Consider the following 25,600-nt stretch of genomic DNA (forward strand, 5'->3'; position numbering starts at 1 on the left):
AGGCAAAACACATCCCACTCTGGCTCCTGTTGACTTTTAAGTCAACTATCAAAGAATTTATTCCAGACATCTCCTAACCTCAATTTAAAAACTCCACCCTAAAGATTACAGGGAGATATCCTGGGGAGTTGCCATAGTGACTCTAAGAGGTTGGCATTGAGAAGACAAAGCTACTGATATCAGATTTTATACTTGATAGGCTTAATTATATAACATGGTCATGAACCTCTGTGCTTGTGTCACTTAGGTCTGGAAAGAAATTTTCCCCTTCAGGCTCTTCTGTCTCTTACGGTGCCAATCAACAGGCTTCTTGGTAATAAGATCCTTTATGCCAATAGCTCCAGCATAACCTCAAGTGGTGCTTGTAGTAATGATAGAATCATTACAAAACGAAAGAAGAAAAGAGAAATATATTTCATGGGTGTGATTAAGTCATCATAATGTTCTTGCATATGTAAATTATCCTTGACTTAATGAACTACCTTGCTCACATAATAGTATTTTAACCTGGCTCTGGAAAGTCATTTTTTACCCATGTTGATAATTGTTACTGGATTTGGCAGAGCTCATCTCCAGATCATCTTACTAGAATGAAATTTATGTATTATGTTTCCATGTGCATGAGTTTTGTTTTAACTATTAGAAGTGTTCTTACTAAGTAAAGTTATTATATGAATTATCTTAATAAATTAGTATGATACTTAGGAAGATAGAAAACTTGATTATATTCTAATGATCTGATTTGACAAGGGTCATTTGAAATATGTTTTTTTTTCTTGATTATAAAAGAAATATATATTCATTGGGGAAATCAGGAAACAAGAAAAAGGAACAAAGGGTCATTTGAAATACAGGTTTTTTTCTTGATTATAAAAGAAATATATATTCATTGGGGAAATCAGGAAACAAGAAAAAGGAACAAAGGAGAATATTATCACTTCTCCTAAGTTAATCTCTTTAAGATTTTGATGGATATTCCACAAGATGAACACTTCTTGAAAAATACTTACATTGTTTTCCCCAACACATTTTGTGTTTCTAAAAACAGCTGCATCTACAAGAAGCTCTGATAAAATAGGATTCTTTTTTTTTTTCTTATGTTATCAGAAATTGAATCTAAAGTTCCAGTATCCATATTTCATAGACTTTATTCAGGATTATAAAAGCTACCAGGGAAGTGTCTTATGTGTTTCCTCTCCTGCATTAGAGAGTTCAATTCAGCCAAAATTATTCCAGTGCCGTATCTTCAAAGATGACTAGAACCACTCCATATTATTAATGCAAGGCCAAAGGAAATTAATGACAATCATGTTACTATTTGCATATAAATCTTCATGTGTGCCTAGGAAGAAAAGAAGGTTTTCTGGAACATATAAGGGAGTATGAAGGAGTCTTGTCCTCTAATTAAGGACTTTCAATTATTTTTTTTCTGTCTTTTTGTAATATATAGTTATGTTGTTGTTTGGTTGGTTTAAATTTTATTTGGAGTAAGAAGTCCAACATAGTTCTTGGGAAGTTAATCATTTTATAACTCTCATTTAATCAACATTTTCTTTAATCCCCTTTTAGGCAGCCAAGGGCAGTTTCCACTAACACAGAATGTAACGGTTGTTGAAGGTGGAACTGCGATTTTGACCTGCAGGGTTGATCAAAATGATAACACCTCCCTCCAGTGGTCAAATCCAGCTCAACAGACTCTGTACTTTGATGACAAGAAAGGTGAATACATTTTCTTTTAAATGTTTTAATCATATTCTGAAATATCCTAATTATAATGAATTTATTTTTCTAAGATGATTCAAATTATTCGTTTTGATTACAAAACTGCCACTGCTTGTATTTAAACATGTTAAATATTAAATACTTTAGTTTGCAAGTCATAAACACTAAAGATAACCTATGTCAACTTTTTAATAAAATAAACAGTTACAGTTCTATTTCAAAAATCATTTTATGCCTTCTCTTAACCATTATATTCTCTCTAGATATCATATGCCTTCATTCTTGTAATTGCCTTCTGTATAGATTAAATGCTTTTTCCTCACTCTAGGTAATATAATTTTTTTTTAATTAAACTTAGTTTAATATATTTACAAGATGCTGTATGATTTTGGAAAGTTTTGTGACATTATTCTTATGAATGGGCTTGAAAGTAAGAATTGTAGAAACCATTCCCATAATAAATTTAAGTATCTGCATGTTTCAAAATAAACTGAAATTAAAAAGCTGTATTTACTTCAAGTTGAGTTAGACTTCATTAATTAACTGGGCTCCTAATTGGATGATAGGTTTTGATTAAACTTTTTTGGAAACTAATGAAATTCATAATATTTAATTCAAGCAAACAACTAAAATTATACACTGAATTTCCAAGCCTTCATCCATTATTATAAGCGCTGGGGTGACGTCGGGGGGGAAACGAGTTCATGAACTATAACAAAAATAAGGAGCTGTTGCTTTAGATTATTTAAATTATATAGAATATAAATATCTATATATCAGCTCTTCAACATGGTCTTAATATCTGGATTTCTTATGAATCTGTGTAGATAACAGTAAGAAAATTTGAAATCAGCTCCATTTTAATGTTTAAAGTGTAGTCAAATTAGTCCAATAAATGTGCCCATTCCCCCTAAGATAGAAATTCACTATGTTTTTTACCTCACTAGTTTTTCTCTTTGATGTACTTCAAATTTAAAATGAAAATTTTAATTATTTTCAACTTTAATATATAATGAAAGATTGGCTAAAAATCGAATTTATTGACTCAATTTTTTTTTTGAGTTTTCCTTTGTAAAAGGCATTAGAGTTAGTGAACAAACAGATAAAATATCTGCCTTTATAGGGACATACGGTCCAGTAGGGGACAGACAATAAACACATGAACAAAATATATTTTAGAGTACATTGTTAGGGGACAAGTATTCTCTATCTTGATAGATACATAGATGCATAGAGACATTATAGCTATCTACAGAGAGAGAAGGACAGAGACAGAGAGACAGAGAGAGATGGAGAGTGAGAGAGGAAGAGTGAGACTAAAAAACTGGCTCCAGTGATTGTGGAGGCTAGCAAGCCTGAAATATGCAAGGCAGGCCAGCAGACTGGAGACCAGGGAAGAGTCAATATTGCAGCTCAAGTCTTAAGGCAGTCTGAAGAAAAAATCCCTTCTTCCAGGGACCTTACATGTTTCCTCTTAAGGTTTCAACTGATTGAACAAGACCACATTATGCAGGCTAATCTGCTTTACTCAAAGTGTACTGACTTCAATGTAATCTCATCTAAATATACCTTCACAGCAATATCCAGGTTGGCATTTGACCAAATATCTGGGTACTGTGGTCTAATTAATTAGTTGTCACATAAAGTTAAGTATCACAGAAGGTCAGGCTAGCATTTCTATAGAAGTATATTACTTAGAAAGAGTTTTTATTTATTGTTTTATTTTGCTATTTAAAAGACAAATGCAGCAGATATCACTAAAGGCCATATTTTCATAGGAGCACAAGGAAGGGGCTAAATGTCTCACAGTCATGTGAGATTTAAAGTTAATATTGTCATTTAAAGATTGTGAGTTAAATATTGACCAGACTTGGGGCGCCTGGGTGGCGCAGTCGGTTAAGTGTCCGACTTCAGCCAGGTCACGATCTCGCGGTCCGTGAGTTCCAGCCCCGCGTCAGGCTCTGGGCTGATGGCCCAGAGCCTGGAGCCTGTTTCCGATTCTGTGTCTCCCTCTCTCTCTGCCCCTCCCCCGTTCATGCTCTGTCTCTCTCGGTCCCAAAAATAAATAAATGTTGAAAAAAAAATTAAAAAAAAAAAATATTGACCAGACTTAAAGCCAATGTGTTGACTCCATATTTATATTTCTCATGTTTTGATTAAGAGTGTTTGATGTGAAATCATTCATATTTAACAGGGACTTGTAGTAGTAGACATTTCTTTTTTTTTTTTTTTTTTGTTTTGTTTTGTTTTGTTTTGTTTTGTTTTGGTACTTTAAGAATATTTTAGAGAGCCTGAAAATGAATTTTAAAGCCTTCATCTGCTAAACACTCACTATAACAGTATTAATACAATTTTAATTCCTATTAATATTATTGATTATTTAATGCTTCTTATTAAGGACTCTTTTATCCCATTTAGAAGTTTTTAACAGATTTTATGAGACTATAAAATATCTCTTTGCAATTTGATAAATATGAGAAAAATCTAATGCGATAGTTTAAAGCTTAAAGAAAGTATATTATTCAAGAGTAAAAATTTGATTTTGTGAATTAATTATTTTACAATTTCATAAATAAAACCACAAAAAGTAGCTTGTATCTCAAGTATATTCAATCGGAATGAAAGTTGTATAAGTGAAAATGAAGCTTAAAGACTTTTGATTTCACTGGTTTTAGTAAAAAATATATCTACATTTTATCATGCTAATATTATGTAAGCTTTATATTTGGTTTTAAATCTACTAGTGCTTTTGGGGTAGTGATGGCACATCTCCTTGAAAAAATGCGTTCAGTGTTTACTTTTCTTTGCTCCTTTACGGTGTTTGGAGGAATTTGTGATTGCTGTTTAAAACCAGTGATCTCTGTTGCTTTTCAAAGAATGAAGTCACGTTGGTTAAAAAAGAAACTATATAAGAGTCACACAGAGATTCAACAAACTCTTTTTGCTTTTAATATTAGTTGCTTACAAGTATTTGTAAATAAGTATTTAAACATATATGCCCAAATATAAGGTGACATCAATTTTAAGAAAATCTCTTGTTTTCTCAATGGTATAAAGCAAGAGAAAATGTTTTGGGGGCCACAGTCCTTTAAAGATAATCATGGAACAATGAAATATATACTTAAAACTATTTAATTTGTTGATCTGATTATATGTGCATATTTAAAAGAAAAACATATATTCATTTAGGGACATTGCTTTTCCATCCTGGCATTTAAGGAAATCATCTTACTTAGCAGTGCTTTTTCAAAGTGTAGGATGTTATCGATGAGAAATTTGTCCCAAGAAACAACTATGATTTTTTATGACACCAGAACAATTTTTTGTTGTTCATTCATCCTGCAGGAGTATAATAATGACCTCCACGATGTACCAACATATTGTCCTGCTTTTTAAGGAGATTTTTGAGAGGCATGTTTACAGTGACATCTACAGTGGTGAGGTCAACTCCTCAGGCACAAAAACAAAATCTATACAAAATGTCTTTGCCTCCTCTTACAGTGATTCTATAAGTTATCCTTTATAGAACATCTAAAACCAGAATTGATTCAGGGTATTTCAGGCTAATGTGTTAGGATCTTGTTGAAAAAAAAAAAAAAAAAAGAGCTTGTAATACAAGAAATGCAAAGACTTAGAAACAAGGCAGCCCCTCTTTCCTGAGGGATAATTATGGTGAGAAAAAATCCATCATGTTATATCTGGGATATATAGCAACATATTCCTGCATCTTATTGCCATAAAATCACAATATCTGATCATATGAGTTGTTGTAGTGTGAACTTGCTTTATTTTATTTTTTTCTTTACCAATTGCTATGATAGCTTAGAGTCATGTTGAAAAAAGCCTCCGTGTGTGTATGTGTGTGAATGTAGTATAGCCAGTTTCTAGTTTTGATATTATATTTTTTCTAATTCTAACTCTATTATGGTTTTAAAAATCTGTTGCAACAGAATAACAGAAAGTTGTGCATAAAATACCCTTTCATGAATGGCAGTCTAACGTGTGTTCCCTCACAAGTCATTGGTTCAGTTCCTTTGTGATGTCTCAGTGGAAGGGATCTTTGACAGTGATGTCCATCAAATGCAAGAGTTTGAAAATGAAAGCATTTTTTGACGATGCCAAATCACGGTTTGTCCCACATCATCTTTTTGTCCACATTTACCCGCCTCACTTCAGTCTTAAAGCTTATCTTGAGCAAACAAACATGCTACATTGTGCCAGAGCCTAAGTACAGAAGCTGAGCATGGGTTAGCATGACTGGAGTAACACACACATGCTGTGCAAGTGACAACTGCTCAGGAGAACAATAGAAAAAATGAGTGATTGTCTGTGTCTCTGATTGCACCACCTTTTGCAGGTGGCTGCTACTGTTACATAAAGGCTCCCTCCTTAATTCTGTGCTTATTTCTGTCTCATATTATGTTGCCTATTGTTTTCAGGAGCTTTCAAAACAGAAGTTTTGAAGGGTATACAGTATCACAGTGTTTTAATTGTGTCTCAGGTGCTTTTAAAATGCAGCTGAGGTTGGGGTGCCTGAATGCTCAGTTGGTTAAGCCCTGACTGATTCCTGCTCAGGTCACGATCTCACCTTTGGTGGGATGGAGCACTGCATTGAGCCCCGCGTAGGGCTCTGCGCTGAGAGTGCAGAGCCTGCTTGGGATTCTCTCTCTCTCTCTCTCTCTCTCTCTCTCTCTCTCTCTCTCTCCCCTTCCCCTGCTCTCTCTCTCTTTCTCTCTGTCTCTCAAAATAAACTTTAAGAAACGCAGCTGAAGTTGAAAAGCTTTGGGTTAAGCAAGTAAATTTTCACAAAAGTTCTGTATCCCTAAACTTAGGTTTTTGTACTGACATAGGTTATTGAGAAGGAAGGGAGAAAAGGAAAGAGGGCAAGTGGCCCAGAAGAATGGAACAAGTGCTTCTCATTGACATTGTCACTGCTGCTATGAGCCCCAAAACATGTTCCGAGAAGTTTTTCATGCTACCTGAAGACACAGGTCTGGAAGGGTCCTTCCAGCCTATGAGGGTTGAACAAAGAACTCAGGATGTCAGCCCATTGGCCCAGTTCAAACTGGGAAACCTTTCTTGTTTACTTGGAATTATTAGCTAAAGAAAAACACGCTGTGAGTGGACAGTTGTTGGTCAGCTAAAGGAGAATTAAGCTGAAGCCCATTCCTGGTAGTCTCTGTAAGGGAGGTTAAATGTGAATATTCAGGAATCTCTTCTCAGATGGAGATAGGTGTGTGTGTGGTGGGGGGGGGGGGGTTGGGAATTGGCTATGGTGAAACTAATATCATAAGATTTCTCATTCAGGTAAAATAAGGGGGAAAGCAGTGAATTCAGCAATAAAAACTCGGGCTTTTGCCACCTTGCACACATTTAATATGATCAGTAGCCTCCTCATTTACAAGCGGAGAACTAAGGATCAAACTCTCAAGGAAAATTGTCCACAGACAATCGGCTAATGATGGGTAGTGAAGACATTTGAATCCAGGTATGACCTCTGTGTCAGTTTTCACCAGAATGCCCCTGAGAACAAAGGCATCTGGCACCCGGTCGGGTTAAGTATAACACAAGTGGCCTCTACCATTGATATTGGCAGCTGCCTTTTAGATAAAGAGCAGGAGTTCCTTTCAAAATGTTGAAGATACACATAGAGTAAGACAGAGGGATAAATTATAGTCAGCACTGCCCAAGAGAATTTTCCAAAACAAGGACAATGTTCTATATCTTTGCAGAACAAAATTCTGTAGCCAGCAGCCACATGTGAATATTTAAATTTAAGTTAAATAAAAATTAAATAAAATCAAAATTTAGTTTCTCAGTCACACTAGCCACATTTCAAGTACTCAACAGGCATGTGTGACTAGTGGTTACTATTTTGAAAAGCACCGTCCTAGATGTTGATTCACTCTTTAGATGCCATAATAGACCTCATGCAATTCCAGCCTCAGCTAGTAGAATATGTATTTTCCAACGGAGACAACCCTAGGTCATCGTGAAAATGTATTGAATATTAAATAAACAAATTTTTGCTGTGTAAGTTGCATAGCTTTAATGGGAACATTGCATCAGACACAGGAGTCAGATCTGGCTTCTAATCTTGCTTCTGACCCCAATTAGCAGAGTAATAAAAGGGGTTCATCGATACGTGACCAAATCAGATGTTCCAGTGTTTGGATCAGAACTGCATTTTAAACAATTTCCCTGTCTACTTTCTGTGTATCTGAACACCAAAAATCATTAACCTATGAAGTAAATATTTCATAACAATTCGATTTCATTCCTGCATAGTTGCTATATGAAGCCTTTTTTCTATAACACTTAAGAACCTGCAGATCTAAATAGAAAATAAAACTCAATAGGATGTTTTACAGGTTCTAATGGGTCAGAGCGACTGAGACTAGACATAGCTCATTCATTCATTTGCTATGTATGTCCTTCTTCTCTTTCTTTTTGCACATATCTTACCACATCTGTTATTAATAGTAGGTAAGCATTTGGAATAGAGTGGGTATAAGGAGACAGAGAGAATAGGGAGTGTTATTCATTGACACACCACAGGAATGCTGTGTGGCATTTGGCAATGGAAATGAAAAAATCAATTAGATCATTGCGTCTGTTTCTCTGCAGGTGTGGGGGGAAAAAACAATTGAAGTACTACAATCTGATCACTTAATGCTCAGGAAAAAAACACTTCAATTCCTTCCTATTATTGACAAAAAATACCTTGGACAAACATCTCCAAGGGTGCATAGTGTATGCATTAAACAGACATATCTCTATGTGCTTGTATTTGTTTTATATAAAAATGTAAAATACATAACTTTTTGTGATATTTCTCTTCACAGTAACTTTGCTTTTTTTCAATTATGTTTGAATGATTCTCAAATATTTCCTGAAGGAAATTTCATAACTAAAGGAATGAAAATAAAATTTTACTAGCGGCGTAACCAAAAATCACTGGTGTTAATTATCTAATTATTCTGCCGATAATTTTACATTAATATTGGGGGCAGTGGGAGAGAAAGAACATGAATAAAGTGTCTTAGAACAAGGAGTGATAAGGAGAAGAAAAATGAGATGAACCTCAAATGAAAGCACAAGATTTCCTGGCTCCATGCCAACCAGTACCACCTGACAGTGTCTATACCCACGACTGGTTTCCATCAATGTGACAGACTTTAAAATATTAAAAATTAACTCAATAAAGCAGTTATTAAAGTGGCCAACATTACCCTTCTTTTTGCTTTCTTAAAATATTTTTTTTCAAATAATATGTATAAGTTACAATAAAGACATGGAATTAATGATGACAACTTAAAGGTACACAATACAAATTTTTAAAAAACCTTTAGGTTTACATTTTCTCACTGTATTCACAACAACCCTGTACAGTGGGCAGTCCCGTTTTATGTACAAGGTCCCATTTTATATATGCAGATTTGAATAACTTGAGTAGTAAATGACAAGACAATGATGAGCCTGAGTTTTCTTGGGATGAGCCTAATTCACTTTATGCTGGATCATTCTGGTAAGGACTTCATTTTATTGTGGGGTTTTTTCTTAATTTCCTGTGGAAATTATCACTTCTTTTAGGTCTTTACTCCCAAGTCAACTTCTTTTTTTTTATTTTTTAATGTTTGTTTATTTTTGAGAGAGAGAGAGAGAGAGGCAGGCTGCAAGCAGGGGGAGGAGCAGAGAGAGAGGAAGACACAGAATCGGAAGCAGGCTCCAGGTTCTGAGATGTCAGCACAGATCCTGCCGTGGGGCTCGAAACCACGAACTGTGAGATCATGACCTGAGCCGAAGTTGGTCACTTAACCAACTGAGCCACCCAGGCGCACCCCCCACCCCCCACCAAATCACCTTCTTAGTAGTAGATCTCCTGAGCACACGTTATTTCATATTTCAACTCCATCATACCACAGTCATTTCATATGCATTAGCAGATTTTCTAGCAAATGCATGCATATTAAATGAATATGAATCAAGTTACTATTAAAAAAATTATAGTCGAGGTAATAAAGAATGAGCACACTATTTACAGATAGGTATAGGCATATGTAAAGGAACTGGTCAAGATAATACAGCACCCAGGAGCTAGCAATGGTAAGAAACCAGCCTACCGTCGGGCCTGAAAGGGTGATGAAAAAGCAAAAGCTATGATTGTGAGAGGAAGCTTCTGATTAGAAGCTATAACTGGTTTGGAAGGGTGGCCTATAGAAATATGTCAATTGATCTCTGTTTCTTCCAACCTTCTGATACCTTGACAATGCTTCCCATGGTCTGAGCCCAAATGGAATCCATAAGTCAAGGGATCCTGGGTAGTTTACTCTCTCAGAGCAAAGAGCAGGAAAAGAAACACATATATCTGGAAGGATATGCAGGAAGTAACCATCGCTACTTATCATGCACAAAGTTTTCTTATCCAGTTTTCAGTAAAGACAATTTCTATGGAAAACTTTGCATCACTTTACACTCACAACTACCTTCAATAGAATTATTTCTTTTGGGGAGAAATAAGTAATAGTATTGTTTCCAAAACATATTAATTTTTTTCAATGTTATATTCCTCAAATTTAATATATATATTAAACTCTGTGCTAGTAGATATTTGTAAAGAAACAATTACCTTTCACTTAATCTGCTAATGACAATGCCATTATTGGAAATTTTCATTAAGCATAAGCAAAATCTTCAGTTGTACATAATATACTTTTTTAATTTGTTTACTCTAGTGTAGTTTAAGTCCAGCAATTTCAAGAGAAACATAGATAACCACATACACTATAAATTTTACTGGCATAAGGTAGATTAAGTTATAATAGCATCAACATTTGTAACTTGGACATTCAAAAGCACATATGTATGCCTGAATGCTTTCAGGAAATGTTAATTCTTGGATATTTTGGAATTCAGCATACTTTCCATAATTGATATTATATTTTAGAGAAAACTGTTTTACTAATGTTACTACTTTTTTATAATGCTTTTAGTTTTAAAATAAAAGTGAAATATAATACAAATAAATTAGGTAGTTGTAGGTCTCTGAGATTGAGCAAATTCCTGAACTAAGTGCTCTTAGTTATTGTACATTGCACTAATATTTTTTTAGCAAACCCTACAAAGAGAAGAATATTCAAAATATTTTATTCTAACTTCTGGTGATTAGCTTGTGTGTTTATCCAACCATTCATTCAATGAATATTTGCTAACTATCTAAAGTGTGATAAGTACTATGCCTGGTTGTTTATAGTTATTGTAGCTCATTGATTTTTTAGTAGTCCTTTCCATGTTGAATAAGAGCTACTAAAAAGAAAGCTTGTCTTGGTTAAAGTTAGATTCCCTTTATCTTCTAATTATATATGTTTCTGGGAACATAATAAGTATATTAATATATTAGTAAGATATATAGAGTCAGTACGTAGTCAGGATTTATTAAAATGATCATAAACCACCTGAGGAATACCACTTTTTATGATGATGGCAGTAGAAGTGGGATGATGGGTAGAGTCAGGTTAGGTGGATAGTCGCCACCATTGTGTCATCTGTTTCCATCTCCCAAAGCAATTTAAAAAATGCAAACAATGACCAACCAGGTTTTGGGGAAATGCTTTGGTATCTTTTGTGGTATTTCAGATCCTCAATTTGGGGAATTAATAGTTACCAGAGAAAGGAGGTTTTCACTAAGTAAGTGCCCTTATTCTATAAATGTCTAAGCAGATTTAATACTTAAAAAAATTTCCAAGTCACAATTTCAGTTCTATTCTTGAAACACCGTGATGTCCCAGGAGTTATACTGGGCGTTGGAACTACGAAAGTAAATACAATATGGATTTTGACCTCAAGTAGCAAGTTGTCATGTACCATCTATATATAGAGATGGTGGATGATGTAGGGGGGAAGTATTGGGTCAAGCATTCCACAGGTAGATAAATACAATTCTACTTATTTCATAGTAAGCCTCATCATTGAGGAGGTGAAATTCCAAAATAATTGGTAAATATGTCCTCCATGAGCCTAGGGAAAAGTCATTTCACTTGAAATACACATGACTGAAAATATACTATTTGGATAAAATGAATTTATTTAAAGAAACAGTTGTAAATAAACTATTATGTATTATTTGTCAAATATGTGAAGTAATGGTATACTGCACAGAGAACTAATTTCCTGGTGACATACTGATATTGTCTCTATGTTGAACAGCCTTTGAATCAGGATCTGATTCACAGACCATGGAAAATGTAAGATGTAAGATATCCTAACATTTTTTAAGTAAGTTTCAAAATAACATTGACATTATAATTCTTAGTAAGTACAAGAAAATCACAACAGTATCAATATATACTGTCCATAATGTATAAATTTAATTCTGTTTGTACAATTACATAATTTTGGCTTATGCCAATATAATTCTATTTAGGTAAAACATAGTGTTAAAAGTTTTACTATTTAGGAGCACCTGGGTGGCTCAGTCGATTAAGCATCCAACTTTGACTCAGGTCATAATCTCACAGTTTGTAGGTTCAAGCCCCATATTGGTCTCTCTGCTGTCAGCATAGAGCCCACTTTGGATTCTCCATCCCCCTCTCTCTCTGCCTCTCCCCCACTTCCTCTCCCTCTCTAAAAATGAATAAACATTAAAAAAAAGTTTTACTATTTAATTTTTAGTGTTTTTGCCCATTCTGTGGTTTCCTTAATAATTTACGACAGACTTTAAGACAGTAATATCCCCACCTGTGATGAATCTACATTGTAGAAATGGTGCTAATTATTTTTTTTTAGTTTGAGACTGATGAAAATTTAGCCCTAGAACAAACGTAAAGATTATTGTACTCAAAAACATAGTCAACTGCATTTGTCTCTCCTAGTTTCAAAATACCAGTAGAGAGAAATGGATTGGTTTGGCTAACATTAGGTCCTTCCACTGTGCTTTGCAGTGCAACTAGGGCTGGGGCAAGCAATCACTATAATTTACATCTACATTCAGTAAATCTCACATTCGATAGGTTCAGTGTGTGGAATCTATGTAGAATATTCTTCTCTCTTGAAAGAATCACTTCTTATGAAAAGAACTTCAACATAAAGTACAGAACAAATAAGGAAACTCTATTTCAAATATCACTACTTGGATGCCCCTAATTAGAATAGCCTCTTTTTAATCCCACTGCACTTTTTAATGTGTGTGTGTGTGTGTGTGTGTGTGTGTGTGTGTGTGTGTAATTCTTTTTGGTAGGCCCCACGCTGGGCATGGACCCTGACACAAGGCTCAAACTCAGGACCCTATAATCAAGACCTGAGTTGAGATCAAGAGTTCGAAGCTTAATCGACTGAGCCACTCAGGGACTCCCCCAGTGAGTTTTTTATAAGTAAACTTGGGAGTATTGATCTAAGTACCCAAAAGTAAGACATAAAAACAAACACAGCCATTCAGTAATGGTGATGCTAATTTAAAAACTATTAGATTATTGTTTTTTTGGTGGAGTCTTTAGGATTTTCTATATATAGTATCATGTCATATACAAATAGTGACACTTTTACTTTTTCGGTACCAGTATTTATGTTTTTTTATTTCTTTCTCTGATGTGATTGCTGCTGCTAAGAGGTTCAGTACTATGTTGAGTATAAGTAGTAAGAGTGGACATCCTTGTCTTATTACTGATCTTAGAGGAAAACGTCTGAGTTTTTTTATCATTGAGTATGATGTTAGTTGTGGATTTTTCATATATGGCCTTTATTATGTTGAAGTACATTCCATCTAAACCTACTCTGTTGAGAGCTTTTATCATGAATGAATATTGTACTTTGTCAAATGTTTTTTTCTACATCTACTAAGATGATCATATGGTTCTTATGCTTTTTCTTATTAATGTGATATATCACATTGGTTGATATGCAAATATTGAACCATACTTGCATCCCTGGAATAAATCCCACTTGATCGTGGTGAATGATTTTCTTAATGTATTATGGGATTTGTTTGCTAATATTTTGTTGAGGATTTTTGCATCTATGTTTATCAGAGATATTGGCCTGTAGTTTTCTTTTTTTTTGTTGTCTTTGTCTGGCTTAGGTATCAGGGTAGTGCCAGCCTCATAGAATAAATTTGGAAGATTTCCTTCTTTTTTTTATTTGTTAGAATAGTTTGGGAAGAATAAGCATTAACTCTTCTTTAAATATTTGGTAGAATTCACCTGTGAAGCCATCTGGTCCTGGACTTCACTTTGTTGGAAGTTTTTTGATTACTGATTCAATTTCATTACTAGTAATTGGCCTCTTCAAATTATCCATTTCTTCTTTATTCAGTTTTGGAAGGTTATATGTTTCTAGGAATTTATCAATTTCTTCTAAGTTGTCGAGTGTATTGTGGTTTAAAATGTTAAGGAATATGATCTACTTTTCAAGTTATTCATTTGTGCTTTTTGTAATTAATTTTGGATATTTCCCATATTTATAAAAACCAAGTGTTTTTCCTCCATCATACCTCTTCAGGTAACATTTCTCCACGATCAAAAAGAATAATACAATTTAGAAATAGCTTTTAAAATAATAAAGATTTTAATGTATTGTTTTATACTGTGTGAGCATGAAGAGTTATAAATTAGTATAGGCATTCAATTTTCCTTAGTTTATTATTTCTTCAGTCCCAGCAGACTCTCGTGAGCAATCTTTGGAAATAGCAGTAAATGAGCATTTTGCAGCACTGTGAAGTGTAGGAGGCAGTGTTATTTTAGTGCCAAAGTGTGGGTGTTTGTCAGAATTAAGTCTCCTGGTTTTATGCCTATCTATATTGAGACTAGACTGAAGTAAGTAGACTGAAGTACAAATGGAAAATGGGAAGGAGAAATGCTGAATGATTGGTCTACGTGTTCTGTAGTATTCACATTTATGTTTTAGAAAGAATGGTAGTAGTATATATCAAGACAGACTTTCTTCTGTTGGACTTTCAAAGCCCCTTCAAATACATGTAGCCAACCTTTCTTCTGATGCTGAAAATTGCATGCCACGAGATGGGATAGCCTATTTCCTAATAGTGGATTGTGATAAAAATATCTCCCAGGGACCAATAACTATGCTTTTCTATGGAACTGACCATTGTTTATTATTTTTTTCTTTTTTTTTCTTTTTTTTCTTTTTTTTTTTTTGTATCTTAAAATCCTAGCTCATGAACTTTTGCAAACATGATAGAAGTTGGTTGGTTGAAGTTTATAGGCTTGATAGTCAAGGAAGCCGAGTTTAAATCCCAGTTGCATCATGGATTTGTGTGTGATCATGAACCAACCTTGACCAATTATGTAAACCAATTTTAGTTCCAGCCTAAATGCCTCTAGAGGCCAATGTGTTGTGGAGGACCACCTGCTGCTATGTCCAAATTTGCAGGCTGGAACTCTTCTTAGAGTTTATTTTGAGATTTTTGACATGTTGGAAAATCAAATGCTGCAGCAACAACAACAAAAATCTGCCTTTGAAATCTCAAGCAATTTCATTTTAACAGAAATTTGAGATTGTAAATACTATACTCTCTTTAGACTGGAAGTGGCTGTGGATGGGTAAATACCGAAAAAAAAGCCTTTTCATAAAACAAAAATGTATTTAAATGATGATATCCAGCCTCATTCTTTCCTGGGTGCTACGACTATATTGAAGATGAAATATGGAGGCTGAGTTGCTACTGTAAAGACTTTGGGAAAAGGGACCTACATTAGGGAAAGAAAACTTAGGAAGAAAAGAAGAGTTCTCTCCCCTTCCTGCCTCACTTTATTTTATGTTGAGTGTAAGCTCTAAGGTGTAAGATATTAACAAAGAGATGTGGGGCTCTCCCACCTGCACAACTGCCACTGAGTTTATGTGACAAAGAGTGGCAAAAAGTCACAATGGAAGCCATTCCTTGTATCTCAATTCTGGCAGCTACTTTAATGACTTTTTTGTTCCCTTCTACATAGTGACTAGATATCTAGTAAGTCAAAATGTACATTTGTATTTTGTTTATTACCTCCTCACTAAATACTCTCACTGGTTATAGGAGTATTTGAACTCCTTTTAGGTTTCTCATTATACAACCCTGAATTGTCTACAAATAATTGTGATTCTGCTTTAAAATGGCCATAGCTCTACTTTTGTCTTTTGTTTCCTGCTTTATCACGAGCTCGGTATACATTTTTTTTTTAAACAGAGAAAAAAAAAGTTTAGTATTTGAAGAGCTATTTACACTAAGTGGAAAATAGACGTAAGGAAGTAGAGAGGAAGAAAATATTTGAAAGGTATTCAAGCAAGGGATTAAGTGACTGAGCTTGGTGTCACTCAACCAAGTTGAGTGGTTGTTTGGTTCAAACAACCAAAAATCAATCTCTAGTTTGCGAATAAGGAGCAAAGTAGCCTAATTAATTATGAGTAGCCATATGATTGATTATATTATTCATCTAATATCACCTATGTATGTGATGTCATAGAAGGCATAGAATGTCAGAGAAGGCATTACAAAAGAAATTAATTATAATTCTTAGTTTCTAAGGGGTCCTAAGATTATAGATTCAAAATAATTAGTAAGTGTTTCATTTACTCTATCTTTACAGTTTGATACAATATATATCAAACTACTATAGGTAGTAGAAGGGAAAGGAGCAGGTTTTTGTTATTGTTGCATGCACAGGGAATTGAGGTGTCGTTTCTGCAACTTTCAGATGAAGGTTCTACATGTGGAGCTGCAATAGTGACCACAACAGACAAACTAACCTTATTCATGGAGCTCAGTCAGTGCTTCTCAAATCATCTGTGGCAAGAGATGTTTTTTTCCCCTAAATCAAGATTAAGTGATGCTTTTGTAAAGTACAAAAAATGGATTATCAAAAAAATTAAATAATAAAAATAAAAATGAAATAATACAAAACGCAAGTCCCAACTTTTTATTATTAGCTTCTACAACCATAATATATGAGAAAAGAAAATAATTTTAAAACTGTATGCCTTCACTGAGTATGAGTATATTAGGAACAATGCAGAGAATTATTAATATACTTGTATTTTTTTTGTTATTCTAAAATTAGAACTAAACAAAAAGTTATGAATAGAAACTGCTCATATTAAAAACCTACATGCATAGCTTGAATGAACATTATATATATCAATTGTTTAAATTTTAATGTGACACAAACTTGCTTCCTGCTTTTTAATTTGTCTAATCTCTTTGGATTGACTATAGCATTTCTTGTAAGGGCTGATGTATAATCTAAATTTTTTCCATGTCTTATATTAATAGCAGTCATAGAGGAGAAAAGACAAGTATGTTAACAGGATGGAAAAAGAGATTTTGAAGCAATGTCAGCAGTCTTAAGATATTCATCTTAAACTTTATCCAAATGAGGCAAGTTTTGCTACATTTTCAAAATTCATCTTCAGTCCTTCATTAGTATACAGTTCCAGTATGTATCCTGTAAAGTTATATAATTAAACATATTTTGATGAAAAATATTGATTTCAGGATCCATGAATTTCTAAACATGGGTCTTTTTTAATGGGATATACAACTCAAAATGTCCCATCAATATTGTAAAATGGTCTGTAATCACTTTTTGCAAATGTCAAGATGATCATATACTTTACTGGTAATTGTACATAGTGTATGGATCATGTCGTAAATAATTATTCTTAACAAGAAACTCTATTCTTCCAAGCTTCTAACTTTTAGGTTTTGGCCTTCAATCTTACCTGCCATTGCAAAAAAATGTTGCATTCCCTTCTTGCAAGAAGTATTAAGATCAGTGAAGACATAAAATATTATCAGACAAATAAAGATGACTGGCTATCTAACTCACATATTTAAAATTTGGGAATGGGTTGCTTTTTTTTTTAATCTTCAAACATTCTCAACAAAAGATTTTACTTCTACAACTTTTGTGCCTCAGTATATAGTAGAGTTGTTTATAATCAATCTCTATCTGTGTATCATAAGAAAAGAAAATAATCTTGGGGCACCTGGGTGGCTCAGTCAGTTAAACCAGCTCTTGGTTTCGGCTCAGGTCATGATTTCACAGTTCTTGAGTTTAAGCCCCATGTCCGGCTTCACTGGTGACAGTGCAGAGCCTGCTTGCGATTCTCTCTCCCCCTCTCTCTCTGCCCTGCCCCACTCACTCTCTCTGTCTCTTTCAAAAATAAATAGGGGCACCTGGGTGGCTCAGTCAGTTAAGTGTCCAACTTCAGTTCAGGTCATGATCTCATGGCTCATGAGTTCGAATCTCACGTTGGGGTCAGAGCCTGGAGCCTGCTTCAGATTCTGTATCTCCCTCTGTCTCTCTATCCCTCCCCTGCTTGCACTCTGTCTGTCTGTCTGTCTCTCTCTCTCAAAAATAAATAAATAAATCAACTTTAAAAAGACAAGAATCTTGCATTTAATACATTCACTTTAACATAATTCACAGATTTCATTACACTGCTAAGAACCCTGATATTCAGCTGATATTTTTATTGTACAGCAACGCTTTCTTGATGAAGAGAGTAGCATACTGGTTTATGGTCTGCATTAGCTCCTTAATTAGAATACTGTAAAATGTTTCCCTGCCTTTATAGCTTTCCCATTTACTTCTACAAAAAAATTAAGCCACAAACCAAATTTGTTGAGACAGATCACACACTTGGAAGTCATGGCAATGCCATATTGCTATAAAAGTTTCTAAGCATTTATTCTCAACTTCTGTAGTTATCTCTTTGCAGGTAAGTAATAAACAGTTTGTAACTGGCACTTTGAGAAGCACCGTTGTGGAAGAAGTGGCGATAATGCCTACTTTGAGGAGGCGTGGTTAAGATTACCAATAGTCCCAGAAAAGTGCCTTCCAAATAGTAGACATTTGACTTAAAAAAAAAAACTATTAAACTTCATTATACAATTATACTCTATTTTAAGCAAATCTATAGTTGCAGGAAGGAATAAATAAAACACCATGTGAACATTCTTATGGAGAAATGTATTTGTCTATCTATACCTATGCATCTACGTGTACACATATAATGGAATGGGTATATACTTAGGAGCACCTCCTATAAGAAAAACTAACAAACTGCTAGAGAGTGGTGACAACATAGGTGGAAAAAGTATATCAAATTAGGGAGATCAGAAAAAACTCAAAACAAGAGATGGATTTTGAGATTGGCTTAAAAAGATGACAGAACAAGTTGGGGCAGTTTAAGACAGTATTGAAATCTTTCTATGTATTTTGCTGTTGTTCTCCTATCCTGGCACATTTTTCTGCATATAGAATGTACTGGGAAAGAATGGATAGTCTATTTTGACTGACAGTGCTTGAAAAGCATTAACTCATATAGTACTCACAATGGAGGTAATATTATGTGCCTTTAGATTTAAGGATACCAAAGCAGAGACCAGTTCAGTAACCTGCTCAAATTTGAAATGTGGGCAATGATATAACCCGAGACAGTCTGACCTCCCTTTTAGCCTATGCTCACTGATTACAATGTTCTCTCCTGGGGAATAGATGGGAGCTAAGAATGGAAAAGTTAGAATGAATGCATATGGGGAAGATAAATGGACAGAGCGTCTTTCCAATGAAACCCAAAGTGAGCACAAGGTATACTGTGAAGGGTGATTGCAGAAAGGAGGTATGACTATCCTGTGCCCTGGGAGGATCAAGCTGGCATTGCTGTGCATTAGGAATTAGAGCTAAAAGTAGGGAAAAGAAAGCAGGATGGAGTCTCATTTCATTCCTTGGTTAGGTCTAAGGGTATATAGAGGGTGAAAATCAATTGCAAGTTTAAATTGTTTAAAAGTACCTAAAAAACTCAACCTGAATGTGAGAAGCAAGACCATCTAAGGAAAGAATGCTGTGCATACCTCATATCTTACTTGTGCTCTTGGGTATTTGCCTGCTGAATGGAGTAGCAGTCTTTCCCATACCAAAGGGGGCCGGGTAATTCAATTGAGAAGCAGTAAGAACTGAAACCAAGATAAGAAAGAGAAACTGTTAAGAAACTCTGAGAACTTTGAATTTAAACTGGAGATAAACTGGCTTAATGTATAAATTAGGGGAAGGCCTGGGTAGGAGTCAGTAATATCATTGATAACTCAGGTCTCAGATCTCTGTGAATATGATGCTCTAAACAGAAATAGGGACTTAGTGAGGAGATGAATGTGAGGAAAGTCAAATTGGTTGAAAATGGGGAAACTAACTGTTTTTGAAAACTTTCAAAAGGAAGCGTACTTTGTATTGAAAGTTATGATTTGTATACATGAATTCATGTATGATATAAACAGGTATATTTGGTTTGGGAACCAAATATATATATGTATATGTGTATGTGTATATATATATATATATATATATATATATACACACACATATATATATGCAGGTATATATGTTTGAGAACAATATAAAACTAATAAGCATTTAAAGTAAAATCACCCTGAGATGTAGTCAGATCACAGCAGAAAACTCATGACACCATCAAAAGGTTCAAATTAAGAGGGTTACATAAAGGTACCATTACAGAGGTGTGGGAAGGTTTGAGGGAACCAACAAGATACCAGTGAGTCAGGGACCAATATGTGAGAAACTATTCCTAAGCCTGAAATGGCGCTTGACCTCAGCTGTCTCCACACATGCAACCACTACCAGAGCCAAAATGGCACCTTACCTCTCCCTTCTACCCCACAGTCTCTTGCCTTTGCCTATCTTTGGCTGAATGTAATTTTAAGTGGACAACAGGGTGCTGTGGCAGTGTATTCCATGGGAGTCAGCTGCTCCGGCCATATAGAGAACAAGGGGTGAAAATGGTGAAATCAGACACAACCATAATGACTAACAAAATTGTTCACTGAAACATCTTTTCTTCTTTAATAATGCTTTCCTTTTTTAAAAAAATGTTTATTTATTTTGAGAGAGAGAGAGAGAGAACGAACAAGGGAGGTGCAGAGAGAGAGGAGAGAGAATCCCAGTCAGGCTCAGCATTGTGCACAGCCTATGCAGGGCTTGAAACCTCAAACCGTGAGATCATGACCAGAGCTGAAATCAAAAGTCGGATGCTTAACCGACTGAACCACCCAGGCACCCCTATTCTGAAACATCCTTAAAAAGAACTATCTGTAGGATTTGGAATATATGTTTGCTAATGTTTTGTAAATGACATTTTCTAAACAATCTTTAGAGTCACTGTGTGCAGATTCTTTCAAGTAGTAGGTCAGGTATCAAAGCTTACTCTTAATGCTATAAATGCTTCTTAGATGTTTTCTTTACTGATGAGAAATATGTATTGTATTCAAAATTATTTAGAGTATCAACTATTTTAATTAATAATTTACAATCCCAGTAATATATATTTGCACCTAAAATAATATAGCTTAGAGATTGGTTTTATAACTATATCAAGAGAACATAATTACTAACCTGTTGTTTTAGTGCATGTTTTCATAGCAATTTAGCATAATTAAAAAAACTTATCATTCTGATATAACTCATTTATTGTAAATTTTGAAAGTATATTATCAATTACTTTACTTGGAGAATTGTAGAGCACCAAAAATTACTCATGGTATATGTCTAATAATTGGCAAGCTAGACTCTACTTTTTGTATAAAGCTACCCACTGTACTGTTTAATGAACAAACACATTTAGATTGAATGATTACTTTGTACTATACTTCTATTAAAATAATGACAAATTTCATGTGCATATTTCCATCATGAAAATATAATAATGAAATTAATGGTTTTCCTGATTGTAGAGTTTTAATTTTTTTCCAAATAATTTTTAGAACATTCTTTCATGAGAGCATACATACATATAATAGAGATTGCTTTAATAGAAATTGTTAAGGGAAAGTATGAAATATTTCTTCTTTCTCTCAATTGCAAAATTAAAAGATTCCCCCTACATATTCCAAATGACACTTGGAAAATGAAAGATGGGGGCCAGAAAAGAATAAACACTTAAAAAAAATTAAACCATGGGGAATTTCTGGAAGATTTATAACTATATTGGCTCATTGATTACTCAGATGGCAGAAAGATATTCTCAGTGTGCGTTCTTTTATCCTAATGAAAAAGACTATTAACCCACCTCAGAATGTATATTAAAAGTTTTATTTTTGTTCAGTGCAGAGCTCTGTTTAACCCATTGGAGAATAGGCCTCTACTGAAAATTAGCAGCCACTTTTGAAGAAGTATGACTGAAACAATTACAAATCAAATGGAAATGAGAACTGAGGTAGCATTGTTATACTCTGATTGCAGGATAAATGCAGTCAGGAACTATTGAATTCTTTGTGGTCCAGAGATTATGCAGAAAATTCTAATTTTACTAAGTTATCCAATTGACCCCAAAATGGAAGGTCATATAAGCAGGCTAGAAACTACATCAGGGATGCCAAAAAGTACCATTAATACTGCCTTTTCAGTGACCTTACAGTAAGAGTATTAAGGAAATCACAGTAGGTTTCATTGAGATCATTCTTTTATTGAATAAAATCGAACATTTAAGTAAATGAATAATCATTTTTGGACAACATAATATGAAAATATATGACCATAAAAACTTGATGGCCTTCCAGCAGTGCTTGTGGAAATTGCAATCTCTTACAAATGTTATAGTGGGTGGTAACTCAGTAGAAAATTATGATGGCTGTCTAACTTGTGGTACATTTCATTTCTAAGACATTTCATAAAATATGCATTTTTATTACTTTTTCAGGTACATGTAGTAATGTATATATACTGCATTGTGTAGTGGGCTGTGTAGATTCATAAAAATACTGTATTTTCTCTAGATCAAAAATCTGACTTTAGAAATCCAAATGATTCTCAGTAATTTGGCAATGAGGAGATTATTTTATGTATAGAAAGCTTAATTATTTTCAACCTGTTTTATCACTTTAGAAATACCACTTGCTTTATTGTGTAAATAAATAAATAGTAGACTCAGAGGCTGCTGAAGGGATAATTGATCAGAGAGGTTCACTTGAAATAGCTTCACAAGGGAAGTCTTCCTGAGGCTTATTTTAAAATAAGTGTTTAGAAGGAGTAGTAAATGGCTCTGTGCTGTAATTTTCCCAAATACATTTAACCACGTAAAGAAATCTGTATGCATTTCTACCAGGGAATTTTGTAGTACTTGAGCACCAACCATCTGTAAAATTTCTACTTTACAAAGAAAACAAACAGAATTGCTATGAATGTCAAATATTTCTGTTTTTGTAAGTTTATTTATATTTGGACAGAGAGTGCATGAGAGAGAGAAAGAGAGAAAGAGAGAGAGAGTGAGCGAGCATGCATGTGCCGGGGAGGAGCAAAGAGAGAGGGAGAGAGAATCCCAAGCAGGTTCCACACTGTCAGTGCAGAGCCCAACATGGGGCTCAGTCTCACGCACTGCAAGATCATGACCTGGGCCAAAACCAAGAGCTGGATGCTTAACCCACAGAGGCACCCAGGCACCCTAAAGATTTCTGAAAGCAAAGGCAAAGAAACAAATTAAAAAATCATACATTTAGTACTTTCCCTTTGACTTCGTTTAAAATGAGATAAGTGTTTTATTATATACTCACAAGTCTTTTAATGTGCGTAAATATTGTAGTACCTGTCCTTAAGAGTTGTAAATCTAGGCATAGCAAACTAAACACTATCCTATATGCAAATCAAAAATCGCTATGAGGCTTTTAATTGGTTAGACTTTTTAATTACATGGCCTTAAGAAAACTGGCTATAGCATAGCCAAAAAATATACAAATTAAAAATCATCAACTAATGAGAAAGATTTGGGGAAATAAACAGATATTCTACTTTCTACATTTTAATCATGTTTTATATAGTAGATTTGTGTTATTATACTGTATTAAAGTCTCTCTGATCCATTGTGTTGAGCAACTATTTTTCTAGAAATAATGTTATATTTTTACTCATCAGTACTCATCAGTGCTTATTTTACTTATCAGAACTTATTCAATCCTGGGGCGCCTGGGTGGCACAGTCGGTTAAGCGTCCGACTTCAGCCAGGTCACGATCTCGCGGTCCGTGAGTTCGAGCCCCGCATCAGGCTCTGGGCTGATGGCTCAGAGCCTGGAGCCTGTTTCCGATTCTGTGTCTCCCTCTCTCTCTGCCCCTCCCCCGTTCATGCTCTGTCTCTCTCTGTCCCAAAAATAAATGAACGTTGAAAAAAAAAATTAAAAAAAAAAAAAAAAGAACTTATTCAATCCTGTAGTCCATGTTCTGCGCTTGACTTGTAGTCAAATCCCTGTTGGCAATTGAACATGATGAATCCACTGGACACATGGAGAGCAGCATGCTTCCAATAATGGCCTCATTTGTAGGGTTAAATACTTCTTGCTCTTCTCCCCATCTCCCTTAGGGGAAAAGAAGATTGGCCACGGGTATATAATAAGGGAATTAACATTTCCCAGGTGATTTCTGTATATCCCACACAGTGTTTACAGGCAACATCTTATTTAATCTCCTCAACTGGGAGATCCAGAGTCCCAGAGAAGTTAAGTAAGTTGTTAAAGGTTACAGAAATCAAAATGGACATAGCTGAAGTATAACTACCATTGACCCTTGAACTCCGTGGGTTTGAACTGTGCAGATTACTTATATACAGACTTTTTTTTTTTTATAACTACAGTGCAGTACTGTAAATGTATTTTCTCTTCCTAAAGATTTTCTTTCCTCTAACTTACTTTATTGCAAGAATACAGTATGTAATACATGTACAAAATATGTGTTACTTGACTGTTTATGTTATTGGCAAGGCTTTTAGTCAACAGCAGTTAAGTTTGGGGGAATCAATATTATATGTGGATTTTGTCTATTCAGGGTTCCATGTCCTTAATAGTTTCATTGTTCACGGGTCAGCTGAATATTAGTCAAAGAATTAAAATGAGCTAACTGGATACTCTTACAGTGTGGGTGTGTGGGAGTGTGCTTGCATACATGAATGCATGTGTGTGAATGTTGAAATTATGGGTGTGCTGGCCTCTTGATCCCACTGAAATTATAGAAATGAAAATTAAAGACACGTTCTTAAACCTCTTAAAAAATATCAAAACTGTAGTCGACTGAAAAATAAAACAAAACACAAAAAAGAAAAGTTTTACTCTGCTGACAGCCCTAGTAATTTTGTTGGGGTTGCCTTTTTTCCCTCATATACTTGTGATTAATGTTTTGATGGACATATTTTGATAGCTTTTAAAAAGTTACACTTTAAAATTTGAAATGTGTACGATGTCGCTATTATGAGAACGGTTTCTGCTTCTTTTTTTTTTTTTTTTTTTTTTTTTTTCCTGACTTGTTGGCCTTATCCTGTTAATCACTGTTTACTTTGAGCTGTAGGGAAATAATCAAAGATTGCCTAGAAGTTAGGCTCACAGGGGCATTTTTCATTTTGGAAACTTCAAGAAGCTGCATTAGGGACTTTGAACCTCTAGGCAAAGCAGAGCCACAGAAACTCTTTGATTTCTGAATTCCCTGGTAAATCATGTATTTTAGAGAATTGTAATTTTGCTTGTTTGTTTTGATTGTTGGTGTTTTTCCTAAGGAACCTTATGTGCTTTGTTTTTTATTACATTTCTTAGTAAAAGAACTTGCAATTTAATCCTCATAGGCAATCTTAGAGACCTTGTTTGTGTGTGTGTGTGAATGAATATATATCTATCCCTTGCTTATAAAAGACAGACTTGGTATAGACCAAATATTCTACTACATCATATTTTCTCTGGTACAAATTCTCTGGCTGGCAAATTTTCCCTTTAATTAAGTCTTTTCATGGTATTCCCTTTATTTGTACTGAAAGTCATCATATTTCTAGTTAAGTTCTGGCTCTAAAGCACTGGATGTGTTTAAAAACCCTCAATGAAGAAAATATTTCCCTACCACTCTCATACAGG

At 34.6% G+C, this 25,600-nt stretch overlaps 1 protein-coding gene across 3 annotated transcripts in view; it reads left to right on the forward strand.

The window, feature by feature from the left end:
* Positions 1-25,600, forward strand: part of CADM2 (cell adhesion molecule 2) — a 1,073,367-nt gene that overhangs the window by 805,986 nt on the left and 241,781 nt on the right. For all 3 annotated transcript variants that reach the window (XM_045501674.1, XM_045501677.1, XM_045501676.1), the window contains one exon: positions 1,570-1,719. In XM_045501674.1, the coding sequence (XP_045357630.1) occupies positions 1,570-1,719 (150 nt within the window). The remainder of the gene's footprint in view (positions 1-1,569; positions 1,720-25,600) is intronic.

Source organism: Leopardus geoffroyi, chromosome C2, assembly GCF_018350155.1.
Source record: "Leopardus geoffroyi isolate Oge1 chromosome C2, O.geoffroyi_Oge1_pat1.0, whole genome shotgun sequence".
In the NCBI taxonomy this organism is placed as follows: Eukaryota; Metazoa; Chordata; class Mammalia; order Carnivora; family Felidae; genus Leopardus; species Leopardus geoffroyi.